This window comes from Ammodytes marinus, assembly GCF_949987685.1.
Source record: "Ammodytes marinus genome assembly, chromosome: 2".
Lineage (NCBI taxonomy): Eukaryota > Metazoa > Chordata > Actinopteri > Uranoscopiformes > Ammodytidae > Ammodytes > Ammodytes marinus.
Window position 1 is genome coordinate 12,060,358 of NC_137231.1, and position 22,856 is coordinate 12,083,213.

The 22,856-nt window shown below is 41.4% G+C and overlaps 2 protein-coding genes across 2 annotated transcripts; both read right to left on the reverse strand.

The window, feature by feature from the left end:
- Positions 1 to 2,357: 2,357 nt before the first annotated feature.
- On the reverse strand, positions 2,358 to 10,962 carry elmod3 (ELMO/CED-12 domain containing 3). The gene is made up of 12 exons (XM_080046301.1): positions 10,759 to 10,962; positions 9,918 to 9,989; positions 9,738 to 9,812; positions 9,558 to 9,627; positions 8,668 to 8,730; positions 8,497 to 8,585; positions 7,855 to 7,978; positions 7,609 to 7,731; positions 7,345 to 7,475; positions 7,000 to 7,076; positions 6,750 to 6,877; positions 2,358 to 6,398 (listed from the first exon to the last, which is right to left on the reverse strand). The coding sequence occupies exons 1-12, from the start codon at positions 10,792 to 10,794 to the stop codon at positions 6,148 to 6,150; spliced, it is 1,239 nt and encodes a 412-aa protein (XP_079902427.1). The 5' UTR covers positions 10,795 to 10,962; the 3' UTR covers positions 2,358 to 6,147.
- A 3,917-nt stretch (positions 10,963 to 14,879) lies between these two features.
- Positions 14,880 to 16,715, reverse strand: star (steroidogenic acute regulatory protein; the record flags this gene model as incomplete). The annotated part of the gene is made up of 7 exons (XM_080038032.1): positions 16,645 to 16,715; positions 16,267 to 16,374; positions 15,970 to 16,100; positions 15,658 to 15,816; positions 15,361 to 15,545; positions 15,139 to 15,232; positions 14,880 to 14,999 (listed from the first exon to the last, which is right to left on the reverse strand). The coding sequence occupies exons 1-7, from the start codon at positions 16,706 to 16,708 to the stop codon at positions 14,880 to 14,882; spliced, it is 861 nt and encodes a 286-aa protein (XP_079894158.1). The 5' UTR covers positions 16,709 to 16,715.
- Positions 16,716 to 22,856: the final 6,141 nt, after the last annotated feature.

Below are 22,856 nucleotides of genomic sequence, written 5' to 3' on the forward strand. Positions count from 1 at the left end.
ATACTATTCTCTATTATATAGTTAGATTACCTCGAAATGTGGGAACATAGACATGCTCCAGGTCACACCAGAGAGTGACACACTGGAGCATTTTGTATCTTATTATGTTAGCCTATGTGTCTAACTTTTCAGGAGAATGTGTTTGGCTAGTATGTTCTTTCAAACACCACTAAGTTGTGCTCTTATCACACAGTTAGGCCCATATTAATATCAAACAAAGTGGTGGAATATGTATTCAGATTCTTTGTTAATGGAAAAATTGCAATACCAGTGTAAAAATACTCCAATAAAAGTTTTATCAACTAAATGTAGCTAGGTAGAAAATGCTCTACTCAATCCATAGTCCTGTTAATGTTACATTGTTCTATAAATTATTTTAGGCTACATATTGTTAGATAGTCATATCTAGGTTATAAGCATTTCATGTAATGATACATATTGATTTATAAAGTAACTTACAATAGATACATTTGTAGCATACTACAGAGTTAACACTAATATTTTTCACTGACATAAAACGAGTAGACATAAGTATGGACAGCTAGCAATTTGTGTTGGTGTAGGCCTTACATAATTATTTACTTCAAGTGTACTAGAGAATTTACTTGAGGAAATATACTAACTCACATTCCAACACTGCTAATATAGGATCCGATATTGGCAGGGGCCATTCTGCTTGTTTAATAAGTACTTTGACTTGTAACATTTACAAGTTTAAACATTACTAATGACTTATACTGATATTTATAATGTGGTGATACAAATGCTTGAAAAAAATTGAATACTTCCACTATTGTACACACAAATAGGAGTGCGTAGGCCAGACATAACACGTAGGCATAGTTTTATTAAAAAGCAGCACACTTTGCAGACTTGGGTTTTAATGGGCCTGTCATCATGTTTATGTGCATCTGTAAACACCTTTACGTCAACATTAGCAGAGAATATTAAGTCTTCAGACTAGAGTCAGCATCTACTGGGCAGGAAACAATGACATCAGAGAGAGAGACAGAGAGAGAAAGAGAGTTGGGGGAGGGAAGACAAGGGAGAGTAAGAGTGAGAGAAAACTGCTGTATTCCAGCAGGCTCACTAGGTACAAATGGAAACAGTTTTAGAAAAGTGCTCTCTCCTCCTCAGTCTCACTGGCATGTGTTCCTCTACACACTCCAGCAGGACATCTGACACATAACTGAAGTCTGCATGTTAGATTAAAACCCCTTTAAAAGGCCCCTGAGGGATTTAATTGGTGTTGTGTCTTGCATTTGCTCTCCACTTGAGCCACGTGCGCATTGAATAACGCTAATACAAGCACAGACAGCAAGGCCACCCTATTAGCATATATGAAAGATGATTTTGGCCCAGATTAGTGATAAAAGGTTGGCTGAAATATGTTTCCATCCTGTGTGTGTGTGCTGTGATTCAGCAGGTCCGCCGCAGCCCAGTCATCTGGCCCTGTGGGACCGCAGCCACGGCTCTGATTAAGCACAGATGTAGAAGCACGCAGCACCAAGATTCCTTTGGAGACATCCCAACTTCATTGACCGGGGGACCATGCAGAACCTCTCCTCTCTCATCACTTGCACATATTTAAACATTGTACAGCAGTGGTCCTGTGTTACGGCAACATGAGGGAAGCAAGTTTACTAGAATTGATGTTTAATAGGGCTTCAATGACGTTGTTTCCCTCATGAAAGATGAAGTGATGCAGACTGGAAAGCTCTGGAACCCAGCCGAGACCGTCTACACAGCCTGCACATATTGGTGCTGTTATATGCCTTAATGACGAAGCACCAGAGGAACTCAAAATTTAACAACCAAAGGAGAATAAAGTAGGATTAGGATTACATTTCACAGGAGTTAAGTGACACCAATTTAAGGCTAAAGCATGGACAAATAGATGGAAGTGTATAGTAATGTGTAAGTCAAACTTGATTCCTCGTTGGTTTGCCGATTGTGTTCACTCAGTGTTGTGTGGTACAATACTTTGGAAAAAAAACTGTATATATTGTAGCACCTCAACACAATTTATAAATTGATGTCCTATATATACAGTATACACACTATGTTAATCTGTGGTTTAGGTCTTTTATGTTGCAGATCTGTCAAAGTGTGCACTCTAGTGGCTGAATTGCAGAAAAGCAACAGGGAAATTTGAGGTTTGAAATGTGGGAGTTCTCAAAAATGCCAGTGTTGTATAGCCTACCTACTGCTGATGTGCACTGTTACCCCACAGTGAGATGTGGTGAAGGGTTTCAGCTCATAGCTGAAAAAATATAAATAGGAGTTGATTCAATAAAAGGGTTCATTGATTCCAAGAGAAAATACTTTTTGTTTTTAAACAGCATTTATTTAGCTTTCTCCATACAATACATTTAATGTACAACAGCACATACTGTATTCTGAAATAACTCTTCAGTATAAAATAGGGCTTCTACAATCAAGGTACAGTCATAAAATGCTCTGAGGGACATATCGACGACGGCAACCGTAAAACACCTTCATATAAAGAGCAGGATCTTGAGAGAAGTGATTGTATTTGCCGTGCTGCTGCTGCTGTGGGAAGCAGAACTTCACACCACACCTCTCAGAGCATCCCACATCCTGCAAGAACCCGTTTGTTTGTTTGTTTGCTTTCTCTTGGTTCTGGTTTCACAACTGAGGAGATTTCCGAACGATGATCAACGCATAAGAATATGATCTATTACAACGGCTGAAAATATAACTTTTGGTAACATGAGAGGATAAATCAGGCCTTGTTTGGATACTGAATATATACCAAGGTCGAAAGCATACACCGCATTATGACTGCTAATCAAGCCTATATCTTTACAATCGTATATTGAACTGTTTGTTTCGTGACTGTAGCTGTAAAGATTGGATCGTTTCCGAGTGTTTTTCCCGGACATCAAACACTTAAAACACAGCAAAAGTATACTGTACTATCCACTGAAGCCACAAGGAAAATCCAGCTCATTTCAAACATGGTAAACATCAGCCAATTATAGATTGTTTTAAAAGTTTTCCTTTTTTTCCCTAGATCGGCAAATGTGCATCAGAGCGTGTGTGGGGCCTATATAGTGTCTATAAATGTGTCTTTAAATAGAATACACGTAACATTGACCAGCTTTTGTGTTAGTTTGCTATTACGTAGTGCTTCAGGTGTTGAATATACATTATATAACATGTCCAATTGGAATGAGAGAAGGCCTGGGTACAAGGAGACATAAAAACATAAAAGAGTCTGACTGAGAGGCCAAACCAACATCGGGAGAGAGAAAGGAGAGATTTGTCTCAAGACTTGAGGTAAGCAATGTGTTTCAGTATAATGCCCTACAGACAATCATACAGTTACAATCATTAATTCTCTATATACAAACTTCCTGATTTACATACACTGTACTGCTCCTCAGTTCAAAATTTAATAAAACTAAATGTGAGATCATCTCCACGACGGTGCAATTTCTTTTAGAGCGTGGAAGGGGAATCGGACTCCACGAAGCCTGTTTTCATGAGGTGGGCGATAATGAACATTATGGCTATTGAAGATGGCCTGTTTCCTCTTGCATACATCACACATACTATCAAATATCTACAACAGTGCAAATTCTCCTGTTCAATCAAAACCACTCGCAAACGATTGGCTAACCTACATCAGCTCATGTTTTAAGTCAAACGGTGGAAAACGAGGATGGCAAAATACAACAATTCGAGTAGATGTTTGACGTAGAAAATGTACATGCCCGTGTATGTTGTTTATGTATATAGTCCATTAGGCCTGCATGTTTTAGGGGTCACATCATCTCCGTTTACTTTTCTTACATGAATGGAGGAAGTCTACTGTGGCACGGTGACTCAAAGAAAAAAAAAAGAGGGGATTTAAAAAAAAAAAGGGAAGTGAGGACCAACCAGCACTCTACCCCACATGGCCACATGGCTACTCCACTGGATGTAGGCACCATTTGAACTGTTACCTTCTTAGAAGACAAGGTTGAGCTCAAAAAACATGTCAAGCCTATCCCACATCTCTCTGAAACATACGCTGCATCACCTAAATGTGTGTCTACTGAAGGAGACTTAATGCAAATACCAAATAAATGTGCTATAGTAGTAACAGTTTGCACACTCATTGACCCTACGGACTGTAACTGAGACATGACATCAACAAGCTTTACGAAGAGGAGGAGGCTATAGGATGCTACAGTACTAGTGCTACCTGAACATGCTACAGATTGAGACTACGACGATGGGAGACGGTTTCACATTAGCACAGAGCAGGAACCAGCTTTGCTGAGGAGCTCTACCCATTCCAGGCCAGAGAGCCACTGAAAGCAGCTGTGTCCAGAACCAACATCTGGCTTTTGAAAAAGGAAAGTAAAGAATGTGTTCTTCCAGGATTAATCTCGTCCTCAGAAATGTTGTGTACCATTTTCTATATGACCAAAGTACCGTCTTTGTAGCTTGATGGATCAAGTACTTATTATTAGTAAAGCTGGCTTATTGTGTGCAGAGGAAAGCCCCCCATCTGTAGTCAGTTCCTGTCACGACACACACACACACACACACACACACACACACACACACACACACACCCATGTCCATTCGAACACATTCGCTTGCACAAGCGCACAAACCCTGAAGTTAGGAACGATTTCTATCGTCACACAGCACTATCGTTTTGATTATCATTGAGTGAGAGCTGGGATTGCATACTGTACCATACATCTCCTAGGAGAGGCACCCTTCATCAATATCAGCTCATTATTTCCTTTCACACTCTCTCTCTCTCTCTCTCACACACACACACACTGGAATAAATTTTGAACTGGTCAAAAGAAATTACAATCACATGCTTTATAACGGAATGTAGAGAAAGCTCATACCAGACCTTTGACTTAGCTGGGACCAAGCCGAGCACACAGACTCTGTTATGAAGTGTCTCCTTGGCTTTAACCATGAAAAAGTTGAGAAGTCAGAAGATGTTAAGATGTTCTGGTGGAATTTAACAGTGTTAAAAATCCTTCTCTTGGTCACCCACCCACCAGTTTCATAACAAAGTTCTGGAGTGCTTTTTTATCATAACGGTTATGTAAGTTATGACAGCTGTCCCCTTCAGAAAAGACTACAATAGTTATTTTTTTAAATTATTTAAAATATATTCTCCCATATTAGGCGGGAGCTCTGGACCTAGTCTATCAGACCCCTGGCAACAGACACCATGAGTACGCAAACAACTGGACTGAGGGTCTGTTCTTCTTTCACATGACGTACACTTCATTCACGCTCTAATAGAGAATGCAAAGTGACCGCACCTTCGAAGCAAGCTGCATTCATAGTCTACCTACTGAGAGCTTTTCTATCCGCCTCTCTTCACTCATGCTGAGAAAAGAAAACTGCTTAGTTGCTCCATAGCAGGGCTTTAAACTGGTTTGTTTCTCTCTTATCACCATAAAGTTAATAGAGCGTTAAAACGATGCTGCCTTTAGCTTTCCTTATGAGCCGTTCGCGTGCTCATGTGTTGGAGCTGTATCTTGGAGTAAGAGAGAACAGCAAGCACGTTAAGAAGCCGCTTTGTGCCATGACCCCCTCCTCCCCTGTTTCTGCACCGCTAACACACCCTGACTGAGAGATCCTAGGGACACAAGTGTGCACGTTTTAGACTTCTAGGCAAGTAGAGTTTAAGCACAAGAATTTGGCAGCTATTGATTTGGCTACTAAATCCACAGAGAAGTGCAAACTGTACTTTTTAATTTCTTCTCGTTTCTTTTGTGACATCTTCTGTTTCTGACCAGCATCAGCTCTTTGTATTTGACTGTTTTATATTCTCAGTTTAAAAAAAATAAATTAATCATCAATAAGAAAAAAAAAAATCTAATATAACTCTGAAAGCCCACCCCAAGCTTAAATCTGATCAAAGTGCAGCACCCCGGCATCAGTGGAAGGAGTGGAAGTGTTTGAATGGGTTCAGATAGCAGGTCCTAGATCAGGGTCTGGTGGGACTCTAGCTCTCTGTGAGCAAGCCACTCTCACATACCGCAATAGATATACTCACAAACAGGATTTCCCACACACACACACACACACACACACACACATACAAACAAACAAACACACACATACAAACACACACACACTCACACAGGGTCTATCTTAGATGAGTCTGGCGTCTCCTTCCATGTCTAGCGGTATATCACACACTCCTGTGAAGTGCATCTCTTTCTCCTTGCTTCCCTGTCCCGTGGCGGTTCTGGCCCCTCTTTCCCCCAGGCTGGGAGAGGGCTGCTGGGCCTGAAGGTCTGGAGACGTCCCACGGGGGATTCCACCTGTCCGCCTCTCTTTCAGGAAGACCTCTAGTCGGCGCAGCATCTGCTTGGGGTTCTTTTTGGCAAACAGCTCCACTTCTAAAGGGTGAGAAAACACAGACACTATGGGACTCATACCAGGATGACAATCTGTGTTTAACCGCATTTCTGTTTTTGAAAATACACTCATTGGCTTTCTAGCTAAGAGTTAGATAAGAGTGGACACACCCCTATCCATTATAGTATATGTGAAACCAGAGCCAGTAGTCGCTTTGCTTGGCTCAGAAGGAAGAGTAAAAAGAGAGGAAAACAGCAAACCGGGCTCTGTCAAATGGTAATACAATACATTGCATCTGCAGCAGAATGATTGATCCTCTCATTACAAATGAACGAACACGCATTATTTCAAAGGGCTCAGTGACAGTAGAAACAATGCAACAATTGATTTACCTTTTAGTACAAAGCCAGAGTCAGCAATGGTCTTCTGTTGGGTCTTCCACAGTTGGTAGAGGTGCAGATACGTGGCAACGAAGAACTCATTCAGCACACCAACCACTTGCTGACGACGATTGCACTCCCTGGTACGACCGAGGACAAGAGGAACGTTTGTGAGAGGAGATAATGTGTAGCAAATAGACAGCACTCTGCATATATACTCCAAGAGATGCTGGTAAACAGAGAGTGAAGAGCGCTGACTCACTTGGACAAGGCTTCCTCTCTGAGTACTTGCAGAGCGATGCGGGTCATGTTGATTGACATCACACTGAATGGAAAGTTCTAAACCAGAGAAGACACACGAGGAAATGTAGATCCACGAGGAATACTCACAAAGGCCACTGAAATATGCTCGTCTTGTAAGCCGACTTTATTCATCCCTGATGGGGAAATGTATGTTTGGCTCTAGTGCAGGGAGGGGTTTCAGTGTGTCTGTGAGATAATCAGTGAGCACCGATCTCTGAAATAGTTGTCTGTAATGAGCATAAACATAAAACAAATAAATAAAACATGCATGCACATGTTAAGCCTTTTAGTGATTGATTGATACCTGTGTAGGGTGTTGTGATAACTTGTAGATGTCTCTAGCCAGCGGTAGAGTCTCAGGGTCCATCACAAAGTACAGCGTGTGCATCAGTCCCAGGAAACCAGTGCCACGTAGGTCAGTGGCTGGGTCCGTACCTGCAGGACAGAAAACAAACCAACAGAGTCATGGTGTTCATTTTTTTCTTATTCTAAAATTATTAATTATTATAACATTACTTCTGTACAAAGAGGCCCCAGAACCATTTCATAAATAGTAAAGATGTCTTACCCTGAAAGCCGATGTTTTCCCAGTGCGCCCCAAAGCGAGGACAGTCCAGCCTGCTGCCAATCAGCCTCTTATAAATGGTCTGTAGGACACGCATGTGGACTGTTTGGCTGTTGTCCACATGGCCTGTTGAAAAACACGCACACACACAAATATGCAAAATTGAGAATCAATGGTATATGTGAGAAACACTATTGTGCTTCACAACGGGGGAGGGGAAGGGGGTGATGACAACGGACACACACTCACACTGTGCGATGGCAAAGACCAGATCCCTCTCCTCCAGGAGCTCCCTGTGCAGCCGCGGAGGTCCAAAGAGGAAGTGTGTGATCGCGGCCAGACCTGTCCTGCGAATGGTTGGCTGGATGTTCTTCTACAGATGGTTTGAGAGGTTCAAAGAGACATTACACCTTTAAAATCACACTTAGAGCAAATCAATACAATTCTTCTGCATCCACTATTTTTCAGCTGGACTGTGAGACTTGATGATGCTATTTTCACTGTGTTCACATTCCACTGCTCAGCTGTGGGTGAGGTTTCCCTGTTGCTGGTATGGCACTGAAGATAAATTCAAATTCAAATTCAAAAAATTTGCTTTTGCCAGTGTCCGCTGTTTATGCAAACATTACTATATCCATCTGTTTCAACAAGAAATGCTTCCATCGTCCCGTTCCTGGGAACCTTTAGTGTGGTATCATCAAACTAAAAGTGTGGATACAGGAGGAAAATGTTATTTCAGCGATACCATAGGAGTAATTATAGTGCAGCTAGATTTGTTTTTCCAGCCTTTGTTTGTTTCAACAAACAGCTCCCCCTGCTGTTATTTGAGAGTTGGTAATAGTTGAAATTTCGGCATTTATTGGACAATTTGGGTACGCAGCATTTCCTTACCAGCAAGTCCCCGAGGTCTGCGGTCTGGAAGTACTGCAGGGCTTCATTGAAGGAGATGAGGGGAGTCGGGTTCGAGTCCTCAGTGAGAGCTGTGGAATAATATATTATATAAGTCAAAACAGCCATTTACATGTCACATTCAAACAGGTGAAAAGGCAAAGTGCATCTGACCTGGCTGGACGTTCTCCAGATCCTCCCACTCCTTTCTGGCCTTTTCCAGCTCCACATTTTCCTCTGTAGGGATTTAAAAAATTAGAAGGTAGGTAGGTAAGAAAAGCAAGTAAAACCTCCACCTGTGTCACACACTCAAGTTTTAGGGGGCGATTGCCTATCTAGCAAACAGGCTGTAGTGCAATAGCTGACACCCATCCTGTTCATTCTCGTTCATGAATCCCTCTTGCCTAAAAGGCTTGCATCACTCAAGAGTGCCACTGGGACTGTGTGGTTCCTCCACACTTGCAGCCTGCACTCCTGAGGGAGCTTTTACTTGCAACGGCTGCCTGGTAGTATCTAAGATATACTCACAAATTCCTGTGGGAAGAGGATGTGAGACAAAAGAGAGGTTGTGTGAGTTAGAGGTTAGATAATCTCCCCTTGGGCCCAAACCAGTCTTAGTTTTATGTATTTATTTATTTACATACTGTAATTGGGGCGGGGACTGGGGATTAAGCTATGGTGTTATAATCAGAAAATGTTAACAACTTTACCTTAAAACCATACCGTGTTCCAAACATATTAAAGTTACAGCTATGTTAGTGTTTGCAATTGCAACACTGTGCACGGCGTGTCTCCTCCCAACCCCTGTTTTTGATAAAAATACATGCTTCCATGTTTCACTCATTTAGTTCTCATCTTCAGATGTCTGTTATTCAAACAACTCGGAATTGAATTTTAAAATTTTTATTATAACAGGCAACTGTGTTGAATAAATTGTCTGGTTTTAAATCGGGCTCGGGTCCATAAATACAGTTAATGGGACGGGACAGAATGCACAGAGGCTCAGGTAGGGTCGGGCTTGATTCTTTGGGCTCGATCTAAGCTGCAGTGAGAGTCTATATTACCTGTAGGCTTAGGCTGGTCCCCTCCGGCTACCAGGGTCTGAAGGAGACCATTCTGCTTCAGTGCTGAAATCTGGACAGTTACCAAATAATGGATTAGTATGTTACCTTACAGTACCTTACATTACATTCAGGGAGGACCGAGTTTGCTGAAGTGAGATACAAAGAATGAAATGTCATTACCGGCAGGGATCTGAGTGTTGCATTGCCGTTGGTGTGGTCTGTGACGTTATGACTAATTATAAGTCCGTTCATGACCTGAGAAGAAAAAAAAGTTTGAACAGAAGAACTAGTAAATTACAGAATTGCAAGGAAATACTCATTACAATGGATAAATGAGAAGCCATTTTGAGCTGTACTCACAGGCTTATGGTTGGAGTGTCCATTGGTGATTTCCTCTAATGGTTTACATTCATGGGACAAACCATTCAGGCCCTATCAGAGGACAGCCACACAGTGCATATGATTCAGACAAGTACACAATGGAAAAACAGTGCAGCGTTCAATGCTTTTAAGACAGATCATTCATTATCACTGCATGCTTCAGTGTGATTACATTTTTTTAGTAGTTTAGGCAAATGAAATCTGAAACTAACTTGTGAAAAAAAAGCAAGCACAAGAAGCCAAATAAAATCTCAGATGCCTCGGAAGTTGCACACTTGCAAATGCTTCACTTCTCCGGTCTCATTTTTAAGCTTCCTGTCTTGATAGACGTTGGCCATACGAATTAGGTAGAGGTCATTAAGTACTTATCCAACTGTTTACCAAACAAAGCATGACCCACAAGGCTAGAGGCCAAGGGGCAAGAGGTAATGTTACGGTACAAAACCAAGCTGCTGGGGCTAAGGGAAATGCCCTGTCAGCTGCCACTAGTACGGCATCATACTTAGCAAGCCAGAGCAGTGATTACAACTAAAGCTGAGGGAGAACCGTTGACCTCTGGCCTTACATTAAACTTGTGTGACGGAAACGCTTACACTAACAAGCTCTTAATTGTTGAACATTTTAAAAACTGTGTGGAACAAATAGGGAATATGGCTCCTTATGGCAACAGTGGTAAGATGGCACCTATTTCCATTTTGTTAGCCGGACACGGCAGGTGTTGCTCTGATTTAACGGTGTGAAGTTGCTGTAAACCCAGATGCTGGAACGAGATTAAATTGCTCAAAAACGTAAAAGATCAAAAGAAGAAATTGAAGATTACCTCAGTGTGACATGTGACCTCAGTGTCTTCTTCCATTGCATATGAGTGTGTGTATTGGCTGGCGAGTGTGTGTGTGTTCCTGATCCTGGCCTCTAAAGCCTTCTGTAGTCATGGACTGAGATGCGCTGAGGAGCTGACGCATGGACCACCATGGTTTCCGTAGTGCACATCTGTAGCAACCGCAAATATCTTTGCGTTTCTCCTTTTTCCTCCTCATACACAGAGAACTCAACGTCCACAGTCACCAGTGCGATTTCACAAAACTGTCAGTGGCAGAGGAAATCCAGGGTTGTGCACATCATATTCTCTTGTTCCGTGTAATGGCAACGTTGGTTGTGTGGTTCTCGATGGCAGCCAGGTTTTACTAGCCAACCAAAAGTCTAACCTTGAGCGTGTAGAACACCGAGAGGAATGTGCAGGTATCGGACTAACAGAGCTGACAGGAGGAAATGGCTATCCATCAATAGACCAGCTTCCTGGAAACCTGCCTCCTTCCTCCCCTCCACGGATCTGCTTGGCCAGTAGGTCCACTCCTCATCAGCCCCATCAGAGGTGCACACAAGCCGGACAATGACATTGCTTTTCGGGGCTAGGCTCTCCCCGTCCGAGACACTTCATTACTCTGGCACTGCAGACAAATCCGGTGCGCGCCTACAGGTACCTGTGCCGTCGCAGTTTGATTTCCTGGCACCCCACAGCTGTGTTATGTCTTCAGCATACGACAAGAGTGAGAAGGGCAGGTGGGCCTGTGACATATGGGTCATGGATGGAGTTCTTCTATGGCCAGGGTCCTGACGAAGGGCGCTCATATGTACACACTATCTGAAAACTAGAACAGAAGGAAATATTAACCTACACAAAGTTAATACACTTCATCAAACAAATCAAAGATCACTTACATAATGATGCAAACAACATTAATATGGGTTTAACCACGTCATAAGTGCTAAACGATAAGTGACAATAATTAATTTGTAGTACGTTTTTGAAAAGCAACATTTTGTAGTTTAAATAGGTACATATTCTACTGAAATACACATTTTGATGTAGTTGCATTTTTCCTTGAGACATAGGCCTACTTATTTATGCTTCTACTACTGCACAATTCACTGTTTACTTCCCATTTATTTGAGAGCTATACTAGCTACTTTAGAAATAAAGATTTTTCATACAACAAATAATGAGATATATGCACTTCAATGAACAGTTATACAGTCAAGTAGGCCTACTCAACATCATGTAATATAATCAAAATGTACACATTAATAAAAACTCAATAACACAATAGTATAAAACCTACAGGTTACACTTCAGTAACATTTTCGATGAATGACTTGTACTTGTAATGCAGTATTTTTACAGTCTGACAATGTTACTTTTAAACAGGTAAAATATCGGACTATTTGCTCCATCACTATCTGAATCACGGAAATATTTCTTTAAACTGCCTGACACTGTGATACATCACACTATCAAAGTCAATCACAGCAGAACACTGGCACAGTGTAGCCACAAAAATATAAGGACTAATGTGTCAATCTTATTCAGATGACAGTGCACTGTGACTTATCGCCGCTTTGACAGCTACAGTAGCAGCCTAACGTCAGCTAGCCAACATTCTCTGTAGCAACCAGCCAGCTAGCAATATGTCAGCTAGCAACCCCGCAGGCACAAAGACGCAGCTTCACCGCTCCCTCAGACAATGCACATACTGCATGCAAGCCGGCCCAAAATAATGCCACAAACAGCTAAACCGTCTTTGTCATGAATGTCAAGCGCAATTAAATAGGTTAGACCTGGCTAGCACAAGAAGAGCCAGCTGTCAGGCTAACTAACGGGCTAGCAGTATCGCTCTATTGAACTGTAACGGGGATGGAATCTGTGCCCGATCCCGAAAGCGGCATACGGAGTAACCTGCTTTTTCCCGTGGAGGTAGATTTAAAACGCTACGAAACATTGAGTGCCGCGACATTTCTGACTATACTATGCATAATGTGCGATAGGAAGCATTTTAAAAAGTACCTCAGTTTCTGACTGTTTCTCCCTCCAATCTCAGTTTCCCTTCCCCCGTCCAGTGGCCACGGTAATTTCAAGTGCATCTTGGGAATTGTGGTTTCCTGTCGGACTGTAGCTTCATTACGTCATTGCTCTCTCCCTCTCTCTGTACAGATTGCAGGCTCCGAGAGCAGGGAGCCCTTGACCTCCTTTTCTAGCAGAAAACACTGATCTTTCCACAATCATGAATATAAAAAAAACACAAATACTAACATACTATTATCTTATGAGTAGGCTATCTAGGCTAAATTGTGTTCTTTATGCTAGGCCTATTTTTTATTTTATTTTAGGCTATATATTTTTTTAAAGATACACCAAAAAATATATATATATATATTTGGAGTAGAATTTTATTCAAGGACACAAGGAAAGCTTTATTGGATTGAAAAAAGGGATTCAATTAATGACGTCATCAGTGCCAGGGATTTGATATGACAGCCAGATAGCTTGTTTTGTCTTCCTGGTCTAATTACCCAACTTATCTTCACTGGGTAATCTTCCCTCTGCCCCAGAGATTTTCCATCCTCTCATTAAACAAATGAAGGAACCAGATCTCCAAGTGGCTACAACCCTCCTCACATCTGCATATGTTCAGTTTTTTGAGGGATTTCAAGCAGATGTCAATTATTACCCTCTGGAACAATCTTTGAAGGGGAAAACAATGTTTGTTTTGCATTACTGAAGCCTTGGAGCGAGTCCTGGAACTATTCTGCTAAAGTTTATTTTATTTCGAGTTTGGATCAATCAAACTGGGCGTTTGTCTCTTGGGCCTAAGATCTCCAAACGTTTGGTTGAAGAAGTGAAAAATAGCTACGAAAGATTACAAGTTATACTGTCAGGTCCCTTCAGAAATTTGGTTGTTAGTGATATGTCATAATAACAACATTTCCAAACAACGCTGGGGAATATCGTGTAGCCATCTTGATCATGTGAGACCGAGAGTGAGAATCCTGGCCTCTGCAGTCTGCACTTTGCCAAGAATATGAGCTGTTCCAAAACATTTTGGATCGAATGAAACTACACAAGTTAGGAAAAAAGGTTACACAACTGGCAATAATGGAGGACAGATTTCCTGTTTGGGACGAAATCCACTGATACTTGATCTCAGGGAATGTGCGGCTGGCTCAGGACAGCACTGCTCGCTGCAGAGCTCCTCACACATCTGAACGGCCAAACACCTGCTCCTTCTGGCAAACTGTCGGCCTGTAAATCCATCAAGGAGAGGAAGACATTTATCATGAATTACATTTTTCAGGGTTTAATGAAGAACCTTGGAATGCATCCGCCTCCTCCCTGTTGAAGTGGAATAATGTGCTATTGCTGTGCTGTTTCCAAGACGAGCTTTGGGTTCTCTGTTCACTCTCATGTTTTGCCTCAAGTCTGTTTGACCAATGTGCATGTGGACTACGTTTCTATTGAGTTAAGCACGACAAGTGAAATGTTTTATGAGCTTTTATTAAGGTTCTCATGCTTCAGGAAAGGACAGAGTAATCAGAGTAATCCAAATGTCTTCTCCTCCAACAGTATAATAAAAGCATAAAGACATAAACATCAATGACATCGCAGGCGTTTGTTCACTTGGCAGTCATCGTAATGTAATGCATCTGAGCAACATCAATAAATAAAACATGGATATAAAAGTGCAATTTCACAGCCCAGGGAAGAACAATAAATGGGGTGTTATCAAAAGAAAACAATGAGCAGTCTGTTACACGTTTTACTGCTCACACACTGACTCTATGTGTCTGCCAAGGTGGAGTGATGCGGATGAATGTATCAGAAACAATCAGGGCACACAATGTGTGAGATTGGTGTCCATGAAGAAAAATCTAATTACAGATTTTCAGCTAAGAGGGGCAAGAGAAAAACAAAAAGTGAAACCAGTGTGTGAGCTCATATTTTCCTAATATCTCAAGTCAAACATTATCCTCATCTCATCTCCTCGATACTCTCTGGATTTTTGTTCATCAGCTACAAGCAGATTTCTATGATTTCTTTTAATGCGCAGCGTTTGCTCTTCTGCCACTGTCAAGTGCACCGTGCCAAGGCTCAAGAGGCATCTTGTGTCAACAGACATGGGCCATCTCCATAGAAACGTTATTAGCCATCCTTTGCCTGAGGTGGTTGGCAAAGTCCACCTGCGTCTGTGAGAGCACTCTGTTTATGATTGTCTTTGGGATCCAGCCCTGCGGATGACACAGACAAAGATACTCTTAGATTGGGTAACATGATCCTGCATTTCCTTTAACTCTTGAATACATTTCAAATGCAAATCATTTGTGGCTGACTGCGGAGAGGAAGAGGCAGAACATGGTGTTCTTTTACCTTTAGATCTATGTTAAGCAACCAGGTGAACTTGGTCTTGTTTGGGTCTCCAGCACAGGGCTTCATAACTATACAGGTGGGTCCATTCTCTGCTCTGAAACATACAATGTTCCATGTACAACATCAGTTTATACAACATTATTGGGTGCATCCATTCATCTATTGCACACACAATAGTCAAGTGCATTATTTCCCCCTCAGGTGACTCCCACTTATTCTCACCTGATAACACCCCTCTGCTCGGGCATTTCCGGGTGCTGAGTGGACATTCCGGCCAGGAAGCAGGTGGATCCCCGGCGCTTGGTACAGCGGACGCTTACAAAGTCCCTCGGCCCCACCACATTGCCTGGTGTCTCCGCGGATACCTCATGGGTAACCATTGTGTCCTGGCCGATCTTTTGAAGGATCTGTGGGATTGTGAACTTCCGTTAACTGTGATTGATAGGTTTTGTGTTTGTATACGTCTCTTTTATGAAAGGTGAACTAGAGGTGTCCCTGTTCATCATGGCACTTTCTCACCTTGACCGCTTTGACGTTAGGGTTCCACTCCCCCATCTGCTCCATGTTTCCCACCAGCTCCTCGTAAAGATTGTCTGGGCGCTGCTCCAAAGTCACTTCCAGCTTGAACACCTTCCCGATGTCAGGCAACATCTTGCTCAGGACCTTGTCTCCATTGGCCTGAGGAGGGGGATGTTAACAAGCACAGGAATTATTCACACTTTCTCTTTCCACAATTTGATCAAACATACATGTGGGTTAGAGGTATCAATCTTGAGACATTTAATCACGTGTCTTTTATTTCTATTCTGTGTGTCCTGTCTCAGTACTCACGGCCACAGTTTCAATGGTCCAGCCGTCCTGTTCACTGAGGATGCTGATGGCCTTCTGCAATGCATCCTCGCCTTGCTTCACATAAGACATGTCCTGCACACTTAGGCCCTCCTCCTCTTCAATCCGAGAACCTATAGAGAAAAACAGGATAGGAAGCAGAATACTTCAATACACCTGTTCTTGGCCACACGCATTTACAATATGCAGTTTCAGGTTTCATACTGAGTCCGTTATCCAGTATAGCCACATTATTTTGATTTGTGACGATGACTCAAACGATCATATGCAGCAACTCACTGAGGAGGGAGCTTCGTCGGCGGACTTGACTGATCCAGTTACTGGGTCCCGGACCTGCTAGTCTGTTCAGCTCATGGTGAATGGCGACCATGGCACTCTTTCTCAAACCTGGAAGACAAAGGCCAATAAGGACATTGTTACTACAATTCTAAATCCAGTAAAACCAGATGGTATATCAACAGAAAGAAACCACAAGAAAATAATAGCTGTATATCTTCTTCATGGATTCATTCAGCTGCTCTGACCCTGGGTGACGTGCCTATCTCCATCAAGAATATCTCTATGCCGAAAGTAAAACAGGAAGAAAAACTAGGCCATGGGTCTTGCCTTGGCCTAATTTTTTCTCAATGTCAATCTTGACAGGATTCTCTCACTCACCTGTCATGTTCCTTGTATGCCGGTAGGAGATGCCAGCACACAGTTTGAAGGTTGCAGGCAGCATTTTTCTGTTGCAGGGGTTTCTGGCAGCTTTCAAGAGAACTAAGATGATCAAATAGAATCAATATTAAGATGAGCTGTAAATGTTCTTGCAGGAAGTGGAGGAACTCGCTCACAGTGTTACTGCAGGGAGGACTTGGATTTCTGTCTGTGAAGGTTCCGAAAGTGCCTTGTATATATAGGAGCACCGCCCACAAGGCCGCATTGCTATCACCACACAGATAAACACACACACACACACACACACACACACACACACACATCACCTCACTTATCCAACGGCCATGTTGCCAAGGTTGCCCTGCGTACAGCACGAGCATGCCTCAGAATCACACACACACACACACACACACACACACACACACACACGCACACACACACACACACACACACACACACACACACACACACGCACACACACACACACACACACACACACACACACACACACACACACACACACACACACACACACACACACACACACACACACACACTAACTCTAAACACATTTCCATTCCAGTGGTTGACATCAGAGAGAGCAGCCTCTGATTAGAGTGCCCAAAAGAGAGGTCAGTGCAAAAGACCCTGAGTGAGTCATCCATCTCATCATAGTCCGCGTTACAGAATCTCACTATCACTGAGTGGAAATGACCAGCCATTAACCCTGATGGTCTGTTTGGGCTTGTGGAGATTCCAGGCTTTCTTTAATTGTTCAAAAACATACTTTTTTTAACACTTTTTTTTGTTATATATGAACATAAAACAAGAAACAAGCAAACAAAAGAGGGCCAGGACATGACAATACACACATTTGAAACTAGGTACAATATATAATATAAGAAAAGCATAGGTACAGTACACAATACAAATATATCTTCACATTGGAATAGAATGGAATATAATTAAGAGTCTTTATGTTTGTAGCGATCCCATTTTTTCCAGTATTCCTCTCCTTTATCCTTTTGAAGCCGCAGCACAAAAGTCAAATTACCATCAAAAACATACTTAACATTATTTAAGAAGTCTGCTACAGAAATGGATAACATAACTTGTGTTTGGGGTCTCAGACTGCTGAATAAATGGTTTGGAAAGTTGTATTTCTGTTTTGTTACTGGATTATATAAAAAAGGTCTAACAAGGAGTGTATTGACCCCAAACTTAATTCCCATCATTATGTAGACTCACACACCACACATTTCCAAGAGAAAAGGAACACATATTTGTTTGGGCATTGCCAAAATAATATATTCAACATTAATTATTTTTAATATCACCATACCTTCTATTTTTTTAATGATACATTATACCATTATTATTTTGGTTATGTATCGCCTAGCAAAGAGAAAGTCCAGTTTGTTTAAAAGGTAAGTATGAGTAGGCCACTGTTTCTCTTCAAATTGAGAGTCTGAGAGTGCTCAGGAAAAACAACATCTGTGAGATGCTGCTGGTGACCTTCTACCGCTCTACCATAGATAGCATCCTAACTTTCTATATCACGTTGTGGTTCTTCAGCGGCACTAAGGCAGACAGGAAGAGATTACAGAGAGTGGTGAAGAGAGCACAAAGGGTTATCGGATGCCCCCTCCCTTCCCTCAGAGACATTTATTCGTCCCGCTGCCTCAACAGAGCAGAGGCAATAACAAGAGACAGTACCCACCAAGCACATCACCTGTTTGACCTGCTACTCTCTGGTAGGCGCTACAGGTCCATCAGAACCAGAACAAACAGACCCAGAAACAGCTTTTTCCCACAAGCCATCACTGTACTGAATACAAGTGGACACTGACACACACACACACACACGGACACACACAGACAATGTGCAATAATTGGCAAACACTGTACATATTATCTATTTATGTTTATGCGTACATTGCACTAGTGCCTTGCACTATTTTTTTTACTGTTTTTATATTTTGTCTTTGTGTGTATACTTGGATGCTGCTTAAATGTCGTTGTACACTGTACAATGACAATAAAGGATTCTGATTCTGATTCACAAGTTAAGGAAAATCACTAAGGAAATACATTTAATGTAAACCAATTCAAATTAAGTAAAAAAGTGAATCCAGACAGCGGCAGTTAATAGCAAAATGTAACCTTGAGGTTACAGTTATTCCATCATATACTTTGTGCAAAGACATTTTGACTGGACACCAGGAAGAATATTTTTTATAGTTAAGAATCTTCTCTTTAAACACTTTGTCTAGATATATTTGTGTTATGTATTTGGATAACTGACACAGATGCCAATGATACAGACAACAGGTTTCAGTTTATTCAGTAAACCTCCCTTTTCAAAGTCAAGTGGCAAAGTGGTGCACACAAACTAACTCAGTGAGGGTTAACATTGTTTAAAAACATTCCTGTTAAACAAATCATATTGCATAATGCCTACAACTGTACATCCGATCATCTCCATGTCGCTCCTGGTCCAACTCTCAAAGTTTGTTTTACTTCTCAAAGGCCTGCTTAGTCATTAACTGCCACATCATCATCTGTAAATAACATGTTTTATCAAGATTTTCACATGTTTTGACAACCTTGCTTACTCTGTCCAAGCAAAATCCAAGCTATCTAACAGTAATATTGCCTCAGCGGCGAGCTGCGTAAAGTGTGTACTCAAGAGTCAACAATGCACATGAACACAGGAATGGAAACCTGTTAAGAAAGTAGCAGGCCATCTGATAAGTGGAGGGGAATGTATGCGTAGATAACAGGGACATGATGAATTCATCCTAAAGAAAGACTGAAGTCACCTTAACCTACAACCTTGCGTCCCTCTGGCTGGATGGCAGGAATTATCCATCAGTCCCTCTGGCCTTGTGCAGGGTGAGACCTCCCGTTTAATATGGGAACACACAGGCCTAGGACTATCTGACCCATAACTCAGGAGCCAAAAGTGGGTCAAGCAAGCGCCTTTTTCGGATGGCTCTCTTTTTGGCAAGAGCAGCATTATGTTATAATGAGCATTGGCCCTGCATGTATGGGGAAGATTGCATTTCTCTGAACGGCAAGGCTTTAAGAACGTGAAAGGGAATAATAAAAAAAGAAAAGTGTCTCTAAAAAGCAAGTGCCTTTCATTAACTACAGTCATATGAAAAAGTTTGGGAACCCCTCTCAGCCGGCATTATAATTGACTCTGCTTTCACAAAAAAAAATATAAAAGTGGTATGTCTTTCATTTACCACAGGAACAGTTAAGTACTGGGATGTTTTCCAAACAAAGATTTTTTGAAAAGCAGTATTTGGTTGTATGAAATAAAATAAAATGTGAAAAACTGGCTGTGCAAAAATATGGGTACCCTTGTGGTTTTGTTGATTTTAATGCCTGTAACAGCATGTAAAACTGATGACTTTAAACACAAAGTTGGTTGGATTATGTTGTTAAGCCTTGAACCTCATATAATTGTCTGTTTAATCATGAGAAAATGTATTTTAGGTACCTAAATGCAAGTTGCACTTCTCTTTGACTCTCTGCTGAAGTGGTCAGAATGGGATCATCAAAACAGCTCCCAAAAGATCTGAAAAACAAAGATTGTTCATTGTCATGGTTTAGGGGAAGGCTACAAGAAGCTTTCCCAAAGGTTTCAATTGTCAATTTCGACTGTAGGGAACGTTGTCAGGAAATGGAAGGACACAGGCATAGTGGCAGTTAAACCCAGGCATGGCAGACCAAGAAAAAAACAGGAGCGGCATAGGTGGAGGATTGTGAGAATGGTTGCACACAACCCACAGATCACCTCCAAAGGCCTGCAAGAACATCTGGCTGCAGATGGTGCATCTGTACATCGTTCAACAATTCAGCGCAATTTGCACCAAAACATCTGCTTTTTATAAAGACCAAATAACTTAATTTTTGTCTCATCAGTCCAAAGCATTTTCTTCCAATATGAAGCTGGCTTGTCTAAATGAGCTTTTGCATACTCCATGCAACTGTATCTGTGGCGTGGGCGCAGAAAGGGCTTCCTTCTCATCACCCAGCCATACAGATGTTTTGGTGCAAATTGCACTGAATTGTAGAACCATGTACAGATACACAATCTGCAGCCAGATGTTCTTGCAGGTCTTTGGAGGTGATCTTTGGGTTGTGTGCAACCATTCTCACAATCCGCCGCATATGCCGCTCTTGTACTTTTCTTGGTCTGCCAGACCTGGGTTTAACTGCAACTGTGCCTGTGTCCTTCCATTCCCTGACAACGTTCCTTACAGTAGAAATTGACAATTGAAACCTTTGGGAAAGCTTCTTGTAGCCTTCCGCTAAACCATGACAATGAATAATCTTTGTTTTTAAGATATTTTGGGAGCTGTTTTGATGATCGCATTCTGTCTCACTTCTGCAGAGAGTCAAAGAGAAGTGGAACTTGCATTTAGGCACCTAAAATAAGTTTTATCATGATTAAACAGACCTTTATATGAGGTTCAAGGCTTAACAACATAATCCAACCAATGTTGTGTTAAAAGTCCTCAGTTTTACATGCTGTTACATGCATTAAAATCAGCAAGACCACAAGGGTTCCCATATTTTTGCACAGCCAGTTTTTCACATTTTATTTAATTTCATAAAACTAAATACTGCTTTTCAAAAAATCTTTGTTTGGAAAACATCCCAGTACTTAGCTGTTCCTGGTAAATGAAAGACATACCACTTTTATCTTTTTTGTGTGAAAGCAGAGTCAATTATAATGCCGGCTGAGAGGGGTTCCCAAACTTTTTCATATGACTGTACTTTAGATTTTTCATGTCCAGCCAATTGAGTCTTTACTAACTGATAATGTGTATTATAGTTGAACCGACCAAAGAACTTTGCTGGATTTGAGTTGTTCTTCTTTTACCGGCATGCATATCAATAAAGGGTTGTTCAGTACTGACAGGGTTTCAGGAAAACCCTATACTGTAGCTCATTTTACATAGCCTATATGACCTTGTTATGGCACTCTGGTTTCAGACAACAGTAGGGTTACTTGAAATAGACACCCCTCGTTTTTTTCAATGATTCCACCTGAGTCATTGGTGGCAATCATTTTCAATACGATGGATAAAATAGTGGTGTTTCATATTTATCACTTCATAATGTTGACTGGTAGAAAGGGCTGATGAAAACATCAGCTTCTTGCCCTAGAACAATTGTGAAGTTTTTGTTGCTGAAAAAGACTATCTTTGGAAAATATCTTTCATTGTTTACCTGAAACAGCATCCCATCAGCTTTGGCTGAACTTAAAAACATATATAAAATTTGCATCATGGATGTGCAGCCGCCAGATCTGCAGCAACTGCGTGATGCTATCCTGTCAACATGGACAAAAACCTCTGGAATGTTTCCAACACCTTGTTGAAAGTATGCAATGAAGAATTCAGGCAGTTCGGAAGGCCAAAGGATGTCCACTCCATCACTAGCAAGGTGTACCTAATAAAGTGGCCAGTGAGTGTATATATATATATATATATATATATATATATATATATATATATATATATATATATATATATATATATATAGGGGAGAACGGGGGAATCTGAGGCATCGGGTAATGTGAGCCACCCCCTGTATCTAGGCAACGGAAAACATTTGTGGTCATGTGAGATATATGTTTTCAAGCCCCTCTCATTTCCCCATGGCCCTGAAAGAGAGGACCTCGTGGTGCTGTGGTAAGATGTTTTTTTCACCAAAATAGGTATTTTGCATGTAAAAGTAAATTTTCTTGCTGTCAATTTAATCAACTGTTGTGCCAAAGCAAATGTATTCACGTAGAAAGTAAGTGGATCAGTTTACCCCACAGCTGGGGTAAAGTGAACCACATGACAACTTTTTTTTAAACAATCATATTTTCACTGCCCTTTGTCTTGAAAAAATTCTGCTAATGCCCATTTCTAGGAAACATCCTGAATTAATGGGAAATGTGTACATTTGAGTGATAAATCATTTTAGCTCGCTTAGAGGGGAGCAAATGTAAAAAGTGCCTCAGATTACCCCGTTCTCCCCTATATATTTTTTTAAAAAGACATTAAATAATACAGGCTCGTTCTGCTTCACTTTGATAAGGACTGGTATAGAAAGTCATTCCTGCCAACTGCAATAAATACCTACAAGGATCTATCTATCTATCTATCCATCATTTAGTGATGTCTGCAAAACTGTAGAATGACAGT